Raw genomic sequence first — 23,205 nt, 5'->3', positions numbered from 1 at the left:
TGCTGTTGTGTTGGCCCCTGACTCAAGGAAACCCCATGTGTTATACAGTAGGAAGCAGTTTGCCAGGCCTTTCTTCCACAGAGCTTCTGGGTGGGTTCAAACTACCAAAATTTAAGTTAGCAGCTGATTGCAATTCACTCATGCCACTCAGACTCCTTGTTAAAACTACAGATGGTTTATAGGTAATATTTTTCTTTTGGTCATGACAACTATGCTGTTGTCTCAAAAACAATAAAAGGGAAAAAAAATAAAAAGAAAATAGCCTAATGTGTAAGAATTCCATTGATATTCCCTGTGTATTTGAAGGTCATGTCAGGACTGTATTTAAAATGGGTACTTTTCTAAGTATTTCTGCTCTAACTGAAGAAACAATTTAAGAACTAAGGGGAAAAACTCTGCTACGAAAAATTAATGGACAAAAGAAATGGTACTTAACACTTAGCTCAATGTAATACTATTCTTAGTAATCTCTTTTCCATTATAAACTTAACTGACATCTATGAGGTTCATGACATGAGACTGTGTTAGAAATAAGCTTTATGTTTTTACCGTCTTCCTGGCAAACTGAGAATTACAATGCCATAATATTCAAGATTCCCATATTATAGTGAACTTTATCTTATTGCTCTCAATGGTACATATTTATTTGGAGTTGTGTTTATTGAGCAAACGTTTTTACTTTTAAGAGAGGCATGCATCATATCTTATGTTAATAGTTGAAAACATTCGACATAGCTGTAATAGAATTAAAGGGCTTGCTAAATTTTTATTCATGTATTTATCTTCCCAACTATCTCTCTGTAGTTATCCCCATTCCCAACAACGATCAAGAATTCTTGAGCAAGTAAATGCTAAGAAAAATCATCTTAAACTACATTTCTATTTTAACACAGAATTTTTAAAATCGTAATTATCATTTAAGATTAATGCTGCATCTTCCAAACAGAAATAGAATTGGTTAAAATATTTAATCTTGTTTTAAAAAGAAAATATTAGTCCAAATAACAAAATAAATGCTCAGAAATAATTCTTTCTTACTCGGAGAAACCTAGCATAACAATGACTATAATTTTATCTCTAAAGTTAATGTCAATCTAGAAAAAAACATGGTGAGTTATATAGTTCTGTGAAGCATACATTTGTCTGAAGAGACAAATATTTTTGCCACTAAGCTTTGAGGATAATTCACATTGTTGGACCAAATATAAGCAAAATTTAGTCATGACATTTAAATGCTTTTACCATAATCAGTTCTTTTTCTCTGACTCATAATTCATTTTAAAGGTAAAATTTTGTGCCTTCTATATTTAGAAATTTCATAAAGGAATAAGATCAAAGCTATGTTATATTACTGAATTTTGTCTGACCAATGTGGATAACAGGCAGTCTTTTATTAAAGGACAAAATTCCCTGTTTCCTTTTGGGAATTTTTAAATTTAAATTTGTTTTGAAAAATATGAAATACAATGATTTTTATTCTCTACTGTAATATACCATTTAAATGATTTAAGCCTGAATGCTTCAAAGTCAGCGGAGCAAGGGCGGGGATTTGGGGACTATGGCTTAAGGGGACTTCTAAGTCAATTGGCAGAATAACTCTATTATGAAAACATTCTGCATCCCACTTGGAAATGTGGCGTCTGGGGTCTTATCTGCTAACAAGCAGACATCTAAGATGCATCAATTGGTCTCAACCCACCTGGATCAAAGGAGAATGAAGAACACCAAGGTCACACGATAACTATGAGCCCAAGAGACAGAAGGGCCACATGAACCAGACACTTACATCATCCTGAGACCAGAAGAACTAGATGGTGCCCGGCTACAACCGATGACTGCCCTGACAGGGAGCACAACAGAGAACCCCTAAGGGAGCAGGAGATCAGTGGGATGCAGACCCCAAATTCTCATAAAAAGACCAGACTTAATGGTCTGACTGAGACTAGAGGAATCCCGGCGGTCATGGTCTCCAAACCTTCTGTTGGCCCAGGACAGGAACCATTCCTGAAGACAACTCATCAGACATGGAAGGGACTGGACAATGGGTAGGAGAGAGATGCTGATGAAGAGTGAGCTACTTGTATCAGGTGGACACTTGAGACTGTGTTGGCATCTCCTGTCTGGAGGGGAGATGGGAGGGTAGAGAGGGTTAGAAACTGGCAAAATTGTCACGAAAGGAGAGACTGGAAGGGCTGACTCATTAGGGGTAGAGTAAGTGGGAGTATGGAATAAGGTGTATATAAACTTATGTGTGACAGACTGACTTGATTTGTAAAAGTTCACTTAAAGCTCAATAAAAATGACTAAAAAAAATGATTTAAGCAACTTTTTAAAACTCAGCATTAGTTCCAATTTTGAAAGAGGGGAAAGAATAATGATTAAATATGACCAAGTAGTGCTTCCTCAGGATCAAGGTTATTGTTAGTTGCCCACAAATTGATTGTCACTCATGGCAACCCCATGGTTTCAGGTGCTCCATAGGATTTTCAAGTCTGTAACCTTTTGGAAGCAAATCTCCAGGCCTATCTTTCCAGGTGCTTCTGTGTGGTTTCAAATTGCCAAACTTTTGGTTAGCAGCCGAGCACTTAAAGCTTTGTGCCACCAAGATTCCTTGGGATATGTAGATGGAGGCTTAAATTAGTCATAATTATTTCCTATTACTGCAGTGTGACTCTAATGGGTGATAGTAGGTATGTACTCACCCCAATTCTCCCAGCATACGTAAGATAACCATAGTGCTTAGAAGCTGTCAAGGAGACTCCTGTATTGAATAGGAAGTTTTATGTGACAACCTCCAAGGTTGTTCTAAACTTTAAGAACGTTGAGCTTTTCACCCAAGGGCTTGGGAGCAAGAAGAAGAGTGGAGAAGGAGGGCTATTGAAACAAAACAAAACAAACTTACAATCTGTCAAATGTGGTTACAGTCATCAATTTTTGGATAATATCAAATATGGAAAAGAACAGTTTGCCATTAGTACTTCTGTCATAGGAAAAATGCCTCCTTATTTTGGAAAACATTCCAAAATCAGGTCCCTACTGGATTTTGAATCTTCATTTTCTACAGTTCAAAAGGATTTTGTTGGAAACTGGTAGAATCATTAACTTTTCAGCTTTGAATCATTGCAAAGACAGGATAGGAACATCTCAATTTACAGAGGTAGTGGTAGAAAAATTCAACAGTAAAAGAAGGAGCATTTAATCACAAAGATTAAATTGCATGTTTACTATTCCAATAAAAGATCTCCTCAGGTATCTTTTCCTTTGATGGAGCTGCTTCACCAAGTTTTTAGAGTGTAAGAAATATGTATTAAATATTAAGATTGACTAAAATATTAATATTGACTAATTTTTTTTTAAAAGGGATGGGTTAAGATTTTGCTTCAGAAATAAAAGAAATTGTACTTAAATCAAATAGCATACATAAAAACTATAAGTTATATCATGATAGCCTGATACTGCCTTTGAAATTGAATGTCACCAAGTTTTATAGATCACTGGGGCAAAAAAAGCTATACCTCTCAAAAGGTTAACTAAATAGGGTTGGGATGAAGCATTGAATTGGAAGTGTGTTTCTTAAAAATGTTAGTATTTATTATAATTGAGAAGATAGCAAGAAAAAAATTACATAACTAATTAGAGTTTATTGTATGGAGCTTATGATAACTAGCTCATAGAATCATTTTAAATTATTTTTGCCAAGTAACATTTTGGTGCTCAGTAACTATAAATTGATCCCAGTGATTATTTCTGAAATGTGAGGTATTTAAGATATTCTTCTACAAATCTCCCATCTAAGTGTATATTTCTATGAGAAATCCTGAAAAACCATATAATATATTGACAAACAATGGGGTATTAAGGAATGAATCATTTCTAGCCATAATGAAAGACAGAAATGTCTTCCATTCTGGAAGACACAAAAACTGGAAATGATCCTCTTTGTAAGTAAGTGAACTTGCATAACCCCCCTGTGCTATGCTGCCTACATTTGCGCTGCGCTGGTTAAACTTAATTTCAAATGATAAACATTCTGATAACTGAATACCTGCATGGTACTCATAATTTGATTGTATAAATATAACAACATTGGAGTAGCCCTGTTCTGTGGCATTTGTCTACATTTAGGTAGAATCCGTCATCTACCTAAATCCTTCTATGGTTCTGCATTTTGGATTATTTCTCTCCTTGAGATTTACCAGCCACGTTCTTAAATACCACACTCCAGATATCATCCCCCTGGTATACACAAAGTTTTGTCATTTACTGAAGTTTAGGGGACAAAGGAAGGGCATCCTAACAGCATTGCAGAGCACAGAATACTATGGCTATACCACAACCTTGGTCTTAAACTCTACCTTGGCCATCCTCTGTGGCTGTTGCCCAGTGTAGATCTCTGAAAAGTAGCATATTTTTGGGCCTTTTTTTTCTATGAATTTATGACTTTAATTATTGATTAAATGGAGTATTCATATGTCCTACTAAGCAGAATGTTTTTGTCTTTCCTTAGGATGAAAAAATGTCTACTGTTAGTTGTGGTTCAAATAATATTTGGGGAGTTTCCACAATATGTAATAATGCATTCTGGTGATACATAAACATGCTGTAATATGTTATATATATATAATAACTCACAAATGCAAAAAAAAAAACTAATTTTTTTACTTTATCTCTACCTTTATCTTTAATACAAGTATTACAACCTTCATCCGAAATCCGTTGCTGTCAAGTCTATTCCAACTTACAGTGACCCTATAGGACAGAGTAGAACTGCTCCATAGGGTTTCCAGGGAGTGGCTGGTGGATCCCAACTGCCGATCTTTTGGTTATTAGTGGCCAAGCTCTTAACCACTGTGCCACCAGGCCCCTACAACCTTGATAGGTTGCTGTAACAGTATTTATGTTCTACTTTCATAATCTTCTGTGAATAAGGTTGAAATATGGGAACTAAACATTTGAAAATCAGATATCAAATGTCTCTTCATTTTTTAGAATAGCTGGATAGTAGAATAAACATGTTTCTTAAAATTGTAACCCCAGGAAGCTGTCTCAGACCTACTGTGTGATATTTTAAGGGAGGTTAATGATATTTTAATATTTTCATCTATAAAACAAGGTGGCTGGAAAACATTTTCCAAGCACTCTCCCACCTGTTACATGTAAGGATATCACAATTTTAATTTTAGATGTCTTTGAGAAATACAGAGTCCCTGGGTGTACAGAAAGTAGGACAAAGTAGAACTGCCCCATAGGGTTTCCAAGGAGTGGCTCATGGATTTGAACTACCAGCCTTATGGTTAACAGCCATAGCTGTTAACCACTGTGCCACCAGGGCTCCTTGGCTAACGAAGAGGTTCAAGTACACCCAGAGACACTTTAGAAGAAAGTCCTGTCAATCTACTTCCAAAAATCTGCCACTGAAAACCATCTGGAGCACAGTTCTACTCTGACGCACATGGGTTGCCATGAGTTGAAATCAACTTGATGGCAACTGTCTTTTTTCTTTTTTTTTTTAAGAAATACATGCTCAGATCTTGATACTGTATAATTACATCATTTTTATGTATTAAATGTACATATACTATAATACATTAAATCAAAGTGTTATCAAAATTATGACCACATAGGCATAAGCCCTGGGTGGTATTGCCTGAAAAGAATAATAGTGACAGTAGGACCCACAGTGAACATTTCCTTCTCTTGTTTTATAGGCAGCATCCTTAACTGTGGACTCTTGTTCTGAGAACCAAGAACCAGGGTATTGCACTGTCAGTAATGTGGCAGTTTCAGATGACTGGTAAGTAAAATTATTAGTGTGATCTTTACTATTACTTGAAATTAAAAAGGAAATTATATAGTTAAAATAATTATGTAAGTGTTACGTAATAATTTATTTTCCCCAAGGGGATTTTCATACTAGAAAACCAAAACAGTTAATAATTAAAGTACAGCATATGATGTAAAAATGGTGTGAAATGAAGTGGCAAAGATAAGGATTAAACCAGAGAAAGGAAAGTTTACTGCACCCTGTATTCTTTGAAAACTTCATGAAGTAGTTGAATGTGACCTGGCTCCTGAAAGAAGGGTAGGATGGTGATTCTTTTAAACACAGCCTCTGAAAGCTTTTTGTAACAATTTTCAACAGATATTTTTTGATAGCACCTACAACTGGAACACAGCATCAGCTCATCTAAAGCATAATAGAAATAATAACAACTCCCCCCCCCCAAAAAAAAACAATAGAAACATATCACCCATTGCATTAATCAACTTAGTGGCATCCCTTGTCAGGTCTGTAGTGAAGGAGTGATTTAATCTGAGCTTAACATTACAGTTGTCACTACTTCTACTGTGTTATGCTCCTTCTTGTTGACACAATATTATTATATAAATCTAACTTGATTGATTGGAAATATTATAAGTTTTGTTATTTTACATACCTTGAAAAAATCTAACAGTTCTGTAGTTATACATTTAAAGAACACGTGTGTCAATATATGGCATTTTCCATCCAAATTTGCCATGTGGTAATATATGCCAGATAAAGTGATATTCACTCTTCTTTAAACATTCTGCTGAATCTTCGAGTTGATGCTAGTATACTTTTCCTTCCTTTCTTATTTAGGACACTTGATGTTCAGCCAAATCGAGTCACAGTTGGAGGTATCAGATCACTAGAACCAATCCTTCAGAGGAGAGGACACGTGGAAAGCCATGATTTTGTTGGGTGTATAATGGAGTTTGCCGTCAATGGAAGGCCTCTGGAGCCCAGCCACGCTTTGGCAGCACAAGGCATCCTAGATCAGTATGGCAGCTGAATTTCTTACTATTTTAAAGGCAAATACATCAAGTGTGTAATTGAGTGTCAAAGATAAAAATGTTTATTGTGCCAAAAACATTAAAAAAGCAAATGTTTTACATTGCTTTGGATTTTTAATATTTATTTAAAACTTTGAAATTTGGTATAAAGTGTAATATTTAATTAGAAAATTGTTTTTCTTTTCTGGAGTCTTTCTCTCTCTCTCCCTTTATATATATACTATGTATACCATATTTTATGCAAATAATGTGTGTTTTCTACATTTGTTTGCTAACTGCGCCCTCCCTCCCTGAGGTACTTTCATAAGCACAGCTATGCCAATTTTTTTTTTTTTTTTACATGTTGCCGTTTTCCCTGAGTGGTGCAAACAGTTAAGCACCCAACTGCTAGCCAAAATGCTGGAGGTTCAAACCCACCCAGAAGACAGGTCTGGCTAAAAATGCTGTGGAGCAGTTCCACACACCTGGGGCCACCATGATTCTGAATCCCCAGTATGACAACTAGCAACAACAACACCTTTGTGTGTGTGTATATATGTACGGTATTTTTACGCAAATAACGTGCACCTTCTATGTTTGGCATAGTGGCCCTTATGAAAATACATTTGAGGGGGAGGGCATGGTTGGCAAACAAATATAGAAGACATGTATTATTTGCATAAAAATACAGTTTATATATGTGTGTGTGTGTATATATATATATATAACATGCTTTACCATACTTTATGGAGCCCTGGTGGCATAGCGGTTAAGAGCTCGGCTGCTAACCAAAAGGTCAGCAGTTCAAATCCACCAGCCACTCCATGGAAACCCTATATGGCAATTCTACTCTGTCCTAATCTATAGGGTCGCTATGAGTTGGAGCCGACTCCACGACACCTAACAACATCAACATATCTTATAGACATGTTGTGAAAATTAAATTAATTCACTGGGCATCCATATTCAACTTCCTAGTCAACATCACAAGTGGATTTCTAACAAACATCTCAAACTTAGAATGTTTAAAACCAAACTTCCAATCTTCCTTCCCTGCTCCTCCCAAACCTACTCCTTCCGCCCAGTGTTCCTTAGCTCAGGTCATGATATCTCAGTCCATCCAGCTACTAAGCCAAAGCTTATACACTTGCCTTTGACTTCTCTTTTTCTTTCATACCTCACATCCAGATCACTAGCAATCAGAATGACATTTTAGAAACAAGTCAGTTTTTGTCACTTTTCTTCTCAAAATGCTCCAATAGTTTACCATCGCACTCTGAGTTACTCAAAGTTGTTGCTCTGAACTACAAGGCTTCCCTTTATCTTCCCGACTTGATCTGCCTGCTGTTCTCTTTCTGTTCACTCTGTTCCAATCACACTGAACTTCTTTCTTTTCTACAACATGCTAGGAATGCTTCCACCTCAGGACTTCATCACTCGTCACTTCTTGTGCCTGGAATAAGGCTCTACCGGATATACTCTGCTCCCTGCCTTCTTTTAGGATTTTATAATAAGTGGGTTCTTTCTTCGCTGCCCAGTCTAGAAATCCTACATCCTCGACAATTCCTATATCTGTTCTCTATCTTATTTTTCCCATAGCACTTCTTTTTAATATACTGTGTATTTAACTATATTTTTCTTTACTGTCTGTTTCCCTCCACAGGAAAACAATACTCCATGAATGTATGGATGTTTTTTTCACCACCATACTTTTATGCCTAGAACTGTGCTTGGCACATAGTATACACTCAATAAATTTTAATTGGATAAGTATTCTGGTGGAGTAGATGTATAATCAAATAAACATGTGACCCCTGGATCAATTTAACCAATAATGCTTATTCAACTAAAATAGTTTGCTCAAATAAGAATTGATTTGTGAACAAACTTATTCCACCTTTTTCTTTATTTTGTGAGATATCATTTCTGTTTAATCTTCTCCTTTACACGTGTGTAGACCATGTGATACAGAACAGCTTCTAGTGCAATTTTTTACTCCAAATGTAGTTACAACCTGGCCTTCAGATGACTGAGTTCTTGAGTTCAAACAGATCAATAAAATTTATGTTTAAAAACACATATTGAGCTACTTTTTCCCAACCCTGTTTTGTGTTTGATGCTCTTTATTATGATTTTATTTTAGGTGCCCTAGACTAGAAGGTGCCTGTACTCGCAGCCCCTGCCAACATGGCGGCATATGTATGGATTACTGGTCTTGGCAGCAGTGTCACTGCAAGGAAGGGCTGACGGGGAAATACTGTGAGAAATGTAAGAAGATGTTTCATCATCCATTAGAAATTATACTAACCCTGAAGCCTATAAATATATATACCTAGATATGCAGTTGAATTTTTAAAAAATACCTTGTCCTTCTTATATTAAAAATATTAAATGGACAATCTTTGGTAAAATAGTGTGACATTTTAAAAATTATTTTTGTATTACCTGAAGAAGAGTGACATTCTTTTCAAGGATTATTTAGTAACTAAATTCTTCACTTCTGTTCTATAAAGGTTTCATCAAGTTGTTTTTGTTTTACCTATGGGTACGGTGGGCAATTTGTAAGGCCATTTATAAGGCCAGAGAGTATATCCAGTATTTGGCTTAATATTTTATGCCTTTTGGAAAATATTTCCTCGGTGATTTTTTACTTCTATTTGGTGAAGAGATATATACATTAAATCACTAAGTACTAAGTATTTACATTACATAATGGCTGTATAATCTGCTAAAATTAATGGTGATATTTGAATTTTAAAATGCAATTACTAGAATTGGCTTTGAATGTTACTTCTTTGATAATTACATTAGTTTTTTGTTTATAATCTGAATGTTATTGTTAAGGAGACATTATTGATCTTTGAACCATCATTAAACAGTGGCATTACCTAAGTTTAAACCATATACCCAACTAACTGACCCTATTGGGACCTCTCTTATAAAACTTGTTTCATTTTCAAATATATTGTTACTGCTTAAATCATTCCAGTTATCTGGCTACTTTTTAGGGACTTATTTGGTTCACTTATAAGATGAAAATGATTAGAAATTCATGATACAGTAAAGGATACACTATAAGCTAAAAGATCTTAGTAACAGAAGGTATAATTGTGTTCAGTTAGTTAGGATACAGTCAAAATATAAAAAAAAGTTGTCATGAGACATTATTTTTTTTTAAAAAGTAATGAGTATTTAGGATGTTGAAACCCTATGTTGAAACCCTATTATATGCGGAATATGAGATGAGTTGTTGTTGATTGATTCCTGAGACCTCTTTTTCTTTTTTTTGAGATACAATTCACATACCATAGAATTCACCATTTTGGAGTGTACCATTTAGTACAAAGACCTTTCTGAGCTTGTTTTCCTTATATCTTTTCTTCAGCAATATTATTTGTTACTATAACTTGAACTTCTACACTTTTGTAGCATATACATTTTACAGATTATGTGCTACATGGCGATTACTGACATAAAGTTAGATTTAGAAATATTTGCCTTTATGCTTCTTTGTCCAAATACCTAGCATAGTGAAGTCTAAAGATCACAAATTATTTTAACTTTGAAAATATATGTTCACTTGGAAAGTTTGGAAAAACAGTGAAACTGATTCTATATGAATTTTTCAAGCGCATGTTTTCAACAGGTAGCTATCTCTTCAGGTATTTATGACTTATATTATGTATCAATTATTTTAATAAGCATTTCACAAATGATTAATGACTGTCATGATTTTTTTTTTCTATCTCATGGTTCTTGAATGGATTTACTCATTTGAAATCAATTTTTTTTTTTCAAGAGGAGGCTTGGGAGCGTTAATTCAAAAATTCTTAGTATTTTCATTGTTACTTTCCATAATTTTTGTCACCATAGAAAACTCTCTAAGAAATGCCAAATGGAAGCACTCACTTTTGTTTTTACCCATTTTTCATTGGCTTTCAGCTATTACCCCTGACACTGCCTTATCATTAGAAGGCAAAGGGCGTTTAGACTATCACATGAGTCAGAATGAGAAGCGGGAATATTTGTTAAGACAGAGCATACGAGGTGCCATCTTGGAGCCTTTTGGTGTGAACAGTCTGGAAATAAAATTCAGGACAAGAAGCGAGAATGGCATTTTAATCCACATCCAAGAAAGCAGCAATTACACTACTGTGAAGGTAAGATAAAAGCTCATGGTGACTTCATTTGATTAGACCGCCTGCTGTGTCATGGTTTAAATCACTTCTCCCATAATTTCTGTCCTTTTCTTTGCAACCCATTAGAGTTCCGACTAAGGCTGGGCACTCTTCCAATATCATCTATCTTAACTATTCCCCAGGCATTGGCCAGAGTAACAAAGATCTGAATGCTTTGGCTTCTAAACATTTTTGTCTTGGTTTAGACACCACTGCTAGGTAGGTCAATGTAGGAAGAATTTCTTGCCATTTATATTGTCAGATAAACACGTACATTTTTTTTCTACTTTAAAAACAAAAAGATAATGTGTCTTTGAAATGGAAAGACGTTGTTCTCAAAGAGTTATTCCAAAGACTGATATGTGTGTATCAATTGGAATTAAAATAAGAAGAAAAAAAAATTATCTGACTTTATTCTGAAGCATATGTTCTATGGACTATTTAGGTAAAACTTGTGTTACTAGGTATTTTTAGGATTTATTGTAAGTAAAACTTAAGCTAACCTCTGCAAATGATTTCTAAATAAATAGCTTTTAAACATTACATTTCATAAGAATAATGTGTTATCATTAGGCTTTTACATAATTCTTTGTTTTCTGGTCAGGAAAGGAATATAATTTTTAAATCAATGAATAATTTTATTTGCTATGCATTTCCCATCAGTTCTTAGCTTTCCTAATCTTTAAAACTGTTAATCTGCTTTCTTTCACATGCAAAAAATGTCTTTGTCTCTTAGAGGAGCAACTCTTTGGTCAGTAATTTTGACTGCTTTTCATTAATGCCATTTTATATATTGTAAATCTACTGATAATTCTGTGATATGAATTTTAGTAAATTATTAGAAAAGAAGTCCAGATTTTCTGAATTATTTTCACTTATTAACCAACATTTTGAAAACTACTGAGTTCATGAAGGAAAAGGGCCGTATACATAGACAAGTATTAGGTTTAATTTACATAAAACACTAAAAATAAAAACAGATGTTTACCTCTAAACTTCAGCCTCTTTGTCATCAAAAATTTTCTCTGTCCATGCCGACTCTTGTCATCTTGCCTGTGCAATCTTTAATGTGGAATAGAAAAACCATTACTTCTAAATTTTCAAATTATAACCCTCTAGTCCAGTGGTTCACAACTGGGGGTGATTTTATCCCCCAGGGGACATTTGGCAATGTCTAAAGATATTTCTTGATAATCACAAATCAGTGGAGTGTACTACTGGCATCTAGTGGGTAGAGGCCAGGAATGCTGCTAAGTATCTTACAAAGCACTGAACAGCCTCCCATAACAAAGAATTATTTGATCCAAAATGCCAGTAGTGCTGGGGTTGAGAAAACCTGCACTAATGCCATAGGATAGGACATCTTCAGGTTTGAACTTTACCTCCAGTATTGCTACAAAGGGCCTTGTTTCAGGATGAATAAAGCAAGTACAAAATGGAACACAGAAGCCATTATATGGTATTGTTATTTGGTGTTTATAGTTTTCACTGAAAACTATATCAGAAATAAAGACGGAGACTTTCATACTTTAGAAAATTAAGGATCAGGACACATTTTTATGTTTGGAGAGGCTTTGAGCTTTATCTGTTTAAGCTTCTTTCAAGTCCTCATACTATTTGAATGACATATGAAACATTTCTATACATTATCTCTTTAAGCCAAGGAATTCAAGTCAAAATACAATGTGGTTGAAGAAATCAGAGACAGAATTTTTTCGTTCTAAAGGAAGAAGCTGAATGTCAGGATCCATTTTTGTCACCATAAAATCTTGCATTTCCAGTGGGACAGCAGCTTGTGATTTCTTTACATTGGTAGCAAGTGCTTAGAAAAGAGATTTTTTCCCCCTCTTAGGGAAAGTAAATGATAATGAGTAATCCAGACCAAAATGCCTATTTGTATAAAATTTTGAAATGCCTTTTTTCAGGACCTTTAAGGGACTTAGCAGGTAAAGTGAACAGATAAGAAAAGAACAAGGATAAAAGAACTACACAGACAGGAAGAGTGGTTGTTGTAAGCAGGCAAACCATTTGGATGAGAGGAATAGGATCTGCTTATATGGGCTAGGAAGCTGGTTAGAATGGACTGCTACTTATCAGTTAACTTATCAGTGACCAAGGCTCCTGGTTTACTTCTTTCTTTTGGCTCACTTTCTGACAGTTTTCTTTTTCTTATTTTTGCTTGCTCTTAATCTTTATCTCTGTGTCTCTGTCTCTCTGTCACTCTCTGTCTCTATCTCTCTGTTTCATTTGCTGCCTGTCTCTCAGACACACACACAGGCAGCCAAAAGCTATTTTGTGAAAATGAAGAAAAAAAAAATGAGATTTCATATGGTTAGAGAAGAGAGAGTGTGTCAAGCATGGGTAGTAATGGCAATATGAGGAGGGAGGAGAATGTATAGAACATCTAGGCTCTCTTTGACTAAAGAAGAAATTAAGAAGAGAAAATTTCGGAGAGAAAGGCAAAAAGACAGCAGACTTGCATGTAACTGTGTTGACACTGGATTTTAAGTGCTTCACAAAGCTCTCTTCATTCATGGCATAGGTGCTGTATGAATAGTCAGGTGATAGACGTCATTTCTATTCTAAATCAATTCTTTTCTTTTGGTGTGTAGTATCAATTTGACGACGAGTTTGTTTTGGTTTTGTGTGTATATATATATATATTCAAGTGAGGCTACATATACAATACAGAATTGAGATGAGGGATTCAAAGCCCTATAGAGTCAAAGATAAATAAATAAATGAACAAATAAATTGATGAATAAATAAAACCAAATAAAAAAATTAGAATGATATTTTGAAAGTTAGGAAGGCTGTGTTAGGTAGAGTATTACTGGGGCAAAAAGAAACATTAAGGATATTATAACGGGAACTTATATTCTTATTCACCACCCCTCATGATACATTCCAAGTGTTCTGTCTTCAGAAATTTGTCAGATGAAGGGACAACAAGTAGGAGAGAAGCAGAAAACAGGGAGAAGGCTCTTCCTCAATGCTTTCTTTCAAAAAGCTGTAACCAAAGAGAAGCTGTTTTTACATGAGACATTACCCATCTGATGAAACACATTGTCATTTAGCTAGAATGTTCATTCCCCCATCTCATTTTGATGACCGAAATATGTTATTATCTAGAGATTGCTTTAATAAAACAACCCTCTATTAGTAGTGTACATAAATGTATTAGACATATTTTCTGCATAGCACACATGAATGGATTTTTAGTTCTATCAGATGTTTATTGCACATAGAAATAGCATTTGATCTGAGTGACAAAATTAACTGATACATCCCTCTTTCCAGTATTTTGAGGCACAGTGCCACGTCATCCCCCTGCCAAGGCACCAGCTCTGTCTGACAGCAGTGACAGGATTATGCTGTCTGAACCAAATGTTCATTTTGCCTCATGAATTATTTCATTTTCTAAAGTTGTCTACTCAGGATACTGGAAACTTTGTAGCTGGAAACTGGAGTGGGGGCGTCCTGTTACCCGATGTTCTACTGGGCAAAGTAAAAGAAACCAAATATCCTTCAGATAAATTGTAAAAGCCAAAATGAAGGCTTGCCCAGACACCTAATTATTAAGAGCTTGCCATTATTCATCATAGTTTTTCATCTCAAAAACTAATATAAATAACAAGTATGATTTTTCCAGTAAGTAAATAAGAAGTATGGAATTTCCTAAAATTCCAGTGTGTAATAGCTGAGAGGTAAAATTATTTATTTTTGTCTTTATTTTTCCAACTCTGCTTTATTTTTAGCTGAGTAATTCATTTTTCTTCTTGCATGTGGTTTTAACATTTTTTGATCACTATGGGCCAATTGAAGGAGCCCTGGTGGTGCAGTGATTAAAGCACTTGGCTGCTAACCAAAAGGCTTGCAGTTCAAACCCACCAGCCACTCCTTGGAAACCCTATAGGGGAGGTTCTACTCTGTCCTATAGTGTCACTATGAGTTGGAATCAACTCAAGGACAGTGAGTTTGGTTTGGTTTGTTGGTATGGACCAATTACTAAACTGACCAAAAAAGTACGCCCAACATTGCCTTTAATATATTAATAATCATAGAAGAGATGGAATTCACTTACCTTAAATAGGTATTTACTCCATTATTATCGAAATTGTGTCCTGGAGAATAATTCTGTGCATCTTAAAAATATAGATATAAGTATAAGAAGCCCTTGAACTATTGAAACTATTAAATAAAAATGTAGATACATGTACCCTAAAATGTGTAAGTCTATGCCAATACAGCCAAACCCCTTAGCTGATCTGTTTGTTTTAGTTTAGTCAATATTTTAAACTTTATCTCCATTAATATTTTTATTCAAACGTATCATTTTTTAATTGCTGGTTTACTATGCTTTACAGATTAAGAATGGCAAAGTACATTTCACATCAGATGCAGGAGTCGCTGGCAAAGTGGAAAGAAATATTCCTGAAGTGTATGTTGCAGACGGTCACTGGCATACTTTCCTAATTGGAAAAAATGGAACAGCCACGGTATTGTCTGTTGACAGAATATTTAACAGAGATATCATCCACCCGACTCAGGATTTTGGTGGCCTTGATGTGCTTACTATATCTCTTGGAGGAATTCCACCCAATCAAGCTCATCGAGATACTCAAACAGGTAAATGCTTATGTTGCAAAAAGTCACAAAGGAAAGGTGATTTTGTTCCTCAAAAGAAGCTGGGTTTCCAATAATATCGCTTATGGATATCCTAAGATTATCATAGCTCTCTGCTGTGGTTTATAATAAATCGTCAGTCATCACTCCCTTTAGTCTCTTGCAACTGTCCTGCAGGGTTCATAATTCAGCCATATAGTGCTTTGATGCTTTGCTTGTCATCCAGGTGTTTATTTATACATTCATTACTTTATTAGTTCATTTGTTCATTTACATGACAGATACTCATTGAGCCCTGTGGTTGGCACTGAGAATACAATGGGGGACTAATAAATAGTCACCACTCTTATGAAGGAAACCCCGGTGGCATAGTGTTTAAGAGTTTTGGGTTTTTTTTTTTTTTTTTATATGTACGGAGCCTTTGTAGACATTTATTTTCTAAAGCCCCACTTCTGCCTTGTGAAATGTTAATGACACAGCTCTGCTGTGTGTCTGTGCATATACTGTGACCCTTTGGAGGCCCACAGACCATTGTAATAGCTAAAATTTTTTGTATGCCAAAAATTGAAGTTTGCCTCCTTTGGGGTGTTATCACCTCTGTTGAAAATGCATAATGTTATGGCTGAAGCTGCTCACCTATTTGTTGTTGTTCTTCTTCAGTTTTATTTTTCCATTTAATTCAATTATTTGGTGTATTCGATTTTTGGTGTACAGGCTGCAAAAATAAAGCAAGTAAAAATTTTAAATAAATTAAAAAAGAGAGAGAGAGAAAAAATATGCTGCCTGTTGAAATTATTCACAAGTCTTCAGAAATACCAGCATCTGAGCTATCCACTCCACGTTTCTGTCATGAAAATCTTACACATCTTGCTAAGTTTTAAGACGCACAGATTTATTGCCTTTGAACTGCATGGTGGTTCTGAGACTGTGGTTTCTAACTTCACATGATATGATCGAGAAGCTTCTCTTCACCAAATCCTAGCAGTTTAGTGTTTTAAAATTTTGATTTTTCCTACAGCTCCTTACAGCTGCATTTCTCTCTGCAAATTTTTTTAAAAAATTTATTAAATATATATATGTGCATATGCATACATATGCATATAGAGAGAGAGAGAGCCCCGGTGGTGCAGTGGTTAAGAGCTCAGCTGCTAACCAAAAGGTCAGCAGTTGGAATCCACCAGCTGCTCCTTGGGAACTCTATGGGGCAGTTCTACTCTGTCCTATAGGGTCGCTATGAGTCTGAATTGACTCGATAGCAGTGGGTTTGGTTTCAAGTTTTATGTATATATATATATAATATATATAATAAAAATTTGCCATTTTGACTATTTTTAGTGTAAAATTCAGTGACGTTAATTACGTTCACAATGTCACAATGTTATGCAATCACCATCACTATCTGTTCTCAAGGGTTTTTTAACACTCCAAACTGAAGCTCAGTACCCCTTAAGCAATAATTCCTCACTCTCCCCTTTAGCCTACCCCTGTTAACCACTAATCTACTTTAGTCTCTACGCCTTTGCCTGTTCTAGATATTTCATGGGATCACACAATATTTGTGCTTTTGTGTCTGACTTATTTCACTCATCATGTTTTCATGGTTCATCCATGCCTTAGCGTACACCAGAATGTCATTCTTCTTTATGGCTGAGTAATACTCCATTGTATGGATATACCACATTTTGTTTATTTGTTCCTCAGATGATTGGCTCTTGTTTTTCCCTGCAGGTTTTGATGGCTGTGTTGCTTCTATGATGTATGGAGGAGAAAGTCTCCCTTTTAGTGGGAAGCACAGCTTGGCCTCCATCTCAAAAACGGACCCCTCTGTGAAGATTGGTTGTCGTGGCCCAAACATCTGTGCCAGCAACCCCTGCTGGGGCGATTTACTGTGCATTAATCAGTGGTATGCCTACAAGTGCGTGCCTCCTGGAGATTGCGCCTCCCACCCATGCCAGAACGGTGGCAGCTGCGAGCCTGGCCTGCACTCTGGCTTCACCTGTAGCTGCCCGGAGTCCCACACAGGGCAGACCTGTGAAACAGTGGTCGCCTGTCTCGGCGTTGTCTGCCCTCAGGGGAGGGTGTGCAAAGCTGGAAGTCCTGGGGGGCATGTCTGTGTTCTGAGCCAGGGCCCCGAAGAGATCTCCCTGCCTCTGTGGGCTGTGCCTGCCATCGTGGGCAGCTGCGCAACGGTGCTAGCCCTCCTGGTCCTGAGCCTGATTCTGTGTAATCAGTGCAGGGGGAAGAAGGCCAAAAGTCCCAAGCAGGAGAAGAAACCAAAGGAGAAGAAGAAAAAGGGAAGTGAGAACGTTGCTTTTGATGATCCAGACAATATTCCACCCTATGGAGATGACATGACTGTGAGGAAACAGCCTGAAGGAAACCCTAAACCGGATATCATTGAAAGAGAAAACCCTTACCTTATCTATGATGAGACTGACATTCCCCACAACTCAGAAACCATACCAAGTGCCCCTCTGGCTTCAATGGAGCAAGAGATAGAGCACTATGATATCGACAATGCCAGCAGCATCGCCCCTTCAGATGCTGACATCATCCAACACTACAAGCAGTTTCGCAGCCACACACCTAAATTTTCTATCCAGAGGCATAGTCCCCTAGGCTTTGCAAGGCAATCCCCCATGCCCTTAGGAGCAAGCAGTTTGACTTACCAGCCTTCATATAGTCAAGGATTAAGAACCAGCTCTCTAAGCCACTCAGCTTGCCCTACTCCCAACCCTCTGTCTCGACACAGTCCAGCTCCTTTCTCCAAGTCCTCTACTTTCTACAGGAATAGCCCAGCAAGGGAATTACATCTTCCCATGAGGGATGGGAATACATTGGAAATGCATGGTGATGCCTGCCAGCCTGGCATTTTCAACTATGCCACGCGGCTGGGAAGGAGAAGCAAGAGTCCTCAGGCCATGGCATCACATAGTTCTAGACCAGGGAGTCGCCTAAAGCAGCCAATCGGACAGATTCCTCTGGAATCTTCTCCTCCAGTAGGACTCTCCATTGAAGAGGTGGAGAGGCTGAACACCCCTCGCCCTAGAAACCCAAGTATCTGCAGTGCAGACCACGGAAGGTCTTCTTCAGAGGAAGACTGCAGAAGGCCACTGTCCAGGACAAGGAACCCAGCAGATGGCATTCCAGCTCCAGAGTCTTCTTCTGATAGTGACTCCCATGAGTCATTTACTTGCTCAGAAATGGAATATGACAGGGAAAAGCCAATGGTATATACTTCCAGGATGCCCAAATTATCTCAAGTCAATGAGTCTGATGCAGATGATGAAGATAATTATGGGGCCAGATTGAAGCCTAGAAGGTACCATGGCCGCAGGGCAGAGGGAGGACCTGTGGGCACACAGGCAGCAGCACCGGGGGTTGCTGACAACACACTGCCCTTGAAGCTTGGGCAGCAAGCAGGGAACTTCAACTGGGACAACCTTTTGAACTGGGGCCCTGGCTTTGGCCATTATGTGGATGTTTTTAAAGATTTGGCATCTCTGCCAGAAAAAGCAGCAGCAAATGAAGAAGGCAAAAGTGGAACAACTAAGACGGTCCCCAAAGACGGGGAAGCGGAACAATATGTGTGAACTTGTTGTACTGGCATTATAAGAATATAAGAAGAAGAAGTACTCAAACCATTTTAAGCCTGCCGACGAGGTTGGGTCGTGTTTGATAAACAGGCCAGTATGGACTGGTGGTTGAGGAAAACCTTTAAAAAATAATAACCACAATGCTGCTGAAACAGACTCAAAACAACTCTTAATTTAAATATGCTTGGTTCAGTTTGTTTTCCTGCATGCTTTGTATTTTGTAATTAGCTATGTGGCATGCAGCATTTGAAGTTTTTTTCTTATTTACCAGTGTTTGATTTGTGACTTTTAAAATTAATACCGTTACCATTGCAGAAATGAGCTTGTGTTTTCCCAGTGAGGTATGTGTATTGTTTCCATTGTATCATTATTGTTATTATATTTTGCATTGCAAGATCCCTGAGGTTTAACTAGTTCTTGTAAAATGTAAAATAATCATAGAAAAGAGCCCTCCTATCTGTGAGTGAAAGACTAAGCAGTATTAACATGTTTCAGAACTATAGTTTCCACATTTGATGTTGCTCAGAAATGTTTGAGTATTTGAGTAAGTTGGAGATGACAGTGGGTACTAAAGTTAAGTCATTTTGTGTAGCACTTTAGGACTTTCTTACAGAATTGTGTTGAAACTTCTGAATCTCTTTGTAAATGATTATCATCTTCTAACTTCTATCAGGCTTTTCACCAAGAACAAAATGATTGGATGTTGTCCCCAGGACACCGCCACCTTCTTAACTGTGGAATGATACTCTCAGCCGCGCTTCTAAGAGACACTTTTACAAGTTATTTATTGAAAAAAAAAAAGTTTTATGCTTTTAAAATTTTAAAAAATTGACTTAAAGAAAGCCTATGATTGGACTTATTTTTCAACCACTTAACATTCACCCTACATACCGAGTTTTTATAATTTATACAAATTCAAATTTCAACACTTCATTACTTCCTGTCATTTTGTAGATCCTTTTTTTAATACTGTGTAAAAACTTTTTTTTTTTTTTTTTTACACCTAAACTGTGCTTTTGATACTGGTATTTTCCTATGCTGAATAGTTTTCTTACTTTCCGGGAAGGTAAGAAAATACTTTTTTTACATTTGTTACTTATGTAACATTCATATTTTTCACATTTTGGTATTTGTAACATATTGTATGCTTTCTACTTGTAAATGCCAACAATAGAATTAAAATATTTATTTAAAATACTTTGAATTCACAAGTGTAATATTAATTTTTCATCTTTCTAAGCCCTTTTTGCATGCCCAATTGAGAATAGCCTCTGCTTGTAAATAAGGTATGGCAGGTTGAACTATAAATGGGCGATATCATTCTCTTTTTGAAAACATGAATAAGGATAATTGCCAGAACAGATATTTTACGGTAACTTTAGTACAGTCCCGCCTGTCAGAATTCCTGGATGTCCCTGGTGTAGGATGAGTCTAGACTACGTTGGTCTTAGGGGACTAACTTTGTTTTGAACCTGGTTTAAGTATTCTGATAATAAATGTTTGGAAGTTCTCAGTAGAGTGTATTCACCAAAGGCCAGTCTTGGACAAAGCTTATAGTTATAGGAATAGCAATGAATTAAAGCTAATTATGGAAAAACGTCTGGATTGAATTTTCTCCAAGGACCCAGCCCAATATTCTCTAAGTCCAATCATAGGTAGGAAGAACGACAGGGTAAGCTCTCCTACACATGCCTGTCTTTTATTTACTGATGACTGTCTTGTTTAAATTCTAAACGAACTTTATTTTTCCTTAGCTAAAACAAACCTCCATTTTCAAGTAATTGTGTAACAGTGAAAAAGCTCAGGACAAGACAATGGCCCAGCACAAGTTCCATTTGTATATATATTGTTACATCTGAAGTAACAGAACTTCTACAGGTTAACCTCTAATCTCAGAATATTTTAATAATTAAATATCTGTCCCCAAACCTAATATTTGCTAAGAATATTAACCACTAATACTGACTCAACCATATCTAATGGGGATTTTAATAATATATAAAGGTTTTGGTAAATAAATATATTATTAAATCAACACCAGATTGAGATATATTATAGGATTATTTATTTAATAACATTTCGATTATTATTTGTTTCAAAATAGGAAGCAAAACCCAGTGCCGTCGCGAGGAAGCAAAGTGTGGGCTTAATCTAAATCATTAAATTCCTTTAATGTGGTTTAGAGACAGAGTGTGTTTAAGACACTAACCTAATTGTGTTTTTTGTTATTGTTGCTGACTGTGATGAGCCAACATGATTCAGTATTGCCCTAAGATTTTATGCTCCAAATGTGGAAGCACAATGATTGCTTTGCATAAGTCAAAACAGAATACATTATTTTTTTTCTCAAGACACTCTGAAGCATCTCAGTGTCCTCAAGGATATAAACTGTATAATTGAGAACAGAGCTCAAAGTATAATGATAAATATGATAATAGCTAAGGGTTAAGGAGAAAGAACCGGATGCCAAGATTCTGTATTCTTATTCTTAAGAATTCTTTGTGAGTTGGAGAATTACTATTCCCTCGAGTAATCAGTCCCAGTTTAGGACTAAGATAGGATTCTTTATAGGAAAATTTCAAGTTTTGGTTCTTCCTGGAAATCCTTTTCACCAAAGCAAGAATATTTATAGCAAAACCTATCAGAAATGCATGAAATAAAGTTCTCACTTAAAATAGAGAATAATTTCACTAAAGTAGTGAAACGACAAATCATGTACTTTTTTGAGGGGGGGCAGGGTGGACTTACAGATAGTCCCTGATTTATGGGGCATTCGAGTTATGACAGCCTGCATTGTTTTGTTTTGGTACATCTTATTTTGGTAATATGTGGCAATGTGTAATTTGCTGATGTTATCATATCTCAGATGTTCACTCACAGATGTTCAATTTAATGATTTACTGTTCAAAACACTGCCAGATTTATAAAAATGCTAATAATAAAAGGCAATAATAATGAAACTTAAAAAAAAGAAGAGGTATCTGACCTAAGTCAGAACTGACTTACAAAGGGGTCATCACAACAGAACCCCATCCTAAGTCAGGGAACTACCTATATAGACAAATTTACCAGGTAACAATCCCTACAAATAAATGATTAGTAGCAACCTGCATATTCACATGTTTGATCGTGACCTGAGAATTCTAACCCACCCTCTGGAAGTGTTTATTGGATTGCTTGCAACTCTGTCACTCTTTTGAGCTCTTCTCTCATCTGTGTTGTAGAGAAAACATAACTTTATTTCAGGTGCATAATGAAAATAACCTAGTGGGTCAGAAAAAAGAGATGTGACCTTTCAGGCAAAACATATGTGGGCTTGGAGTGGCAACATGGCACAGGACTCTGGGTGCTCATTTCTTAAAGATCACATTGCCATTACTTTCAAGGTTGTTTCTGGAATTCTCTCAACTGGCTGATTTCACTGGTAGCTTGTCCAGATATATCAAAATCATTTGAAGTAAATGGAGTATCAGAAAGACCTGGAGCATCAGAAACTCCCCAATTTCATGTCGCTATGCAAAATGCTTACTAAAACCAAGGTTGCTGAGAAATATATAACTATTAAAAGTTGTTTCCTTTATAAATAATCTATTTATAAGAGAATATAAAAGACATGTCCAAGTGACTTATTACATCCAGATATTCCGTCTTTAAGAAAAATCACTATTTTCATATAAATGCACCTATATTTTACTTGAATTCAACATATGAGACTGAAAAAGGTAAGAATGAGTTTTAAAAAATTTGAATCAATAATTCAGCAATGTAATTATTTTTTTTCTCATTTTCTGTTATAAATTAAATTTTAAAGGTGCTAAAATTTCAAGAACATTACTTCCTTTCCCCTAGGTAAAATAAACACAGAAATGAAATATATTTTAGCACATATTTATTAACACTTTCAGTGTGAAATAAAATATTAAAGTTTATGATTAATCTGGGATATTTTCCTTAAAGATATTTTGAATGAAATATCACATCATTAACGATCTATATGGTTAGTACTACTG

At 36.1% G+C, this 23,205-nt stretch overlaps 1 protein-coding gene across 1 annotated transcript in view; it reads left to right on the top strand.

Annotated features, from left to right (window-relative positions):
- The window catches only part of FAT4 (FAT atypical cadherin 4), a 203,075-nt gene extending 182,839 nt beyond the window's left edge, over window positions 1-20,236 (top strand). Inside the window, exons 12-17 of the mRNA XM_049885365.1 lie at window positions 5,709-5,794; window positions 6,623-6,802; window positions 8,939-9,063; window positions 10,738-10,955; window positions 15,341-15,602; window positions 17,328-20,236. Coding sequence (XP_049741322.1) covers window positions 5,709-5,794; window positions 6,623-6,802; window positions 8,939-9,063; window positions 10,738-10,955; window positions 15,341-15,602; window positions 17,328-19,192 — 2,736 coding nt within the window. The 3' untranslated portion in view covers window positions 19,193-20,236. The remainder of the gene's footprint in view (window positions 1-5,708; window positions 5,795-6,622; window positions 6,803-8,938; window positions 9,064-10,737; window positions 10,956-15,340; window positions 15,603-17,327) is intronic.
- Window positions 20,237-23,205: the final 2,969 nt, after the last annotated feature.

This window comes from Elephas maximus, chromosome 5 (genome assembly GCF_024166365.1).
Source record: "Elephas maximus indicus isolate mEleMax1 chromosome 5, mEleMax1 primary haplotype, whole genome shotgun sequence".
Classification (NCBI taxonomy): Eukaryota; Metazoa; Chordata; class Mammalia; order Proboscidea; family Elephantidae; genus Elephas; species Elephas maximus.
The sequence above is the reverse complement of the archived record's forward strand: the minus strand, read 5'-3'. Positions and strand labels throughout refer to the sequence as shown.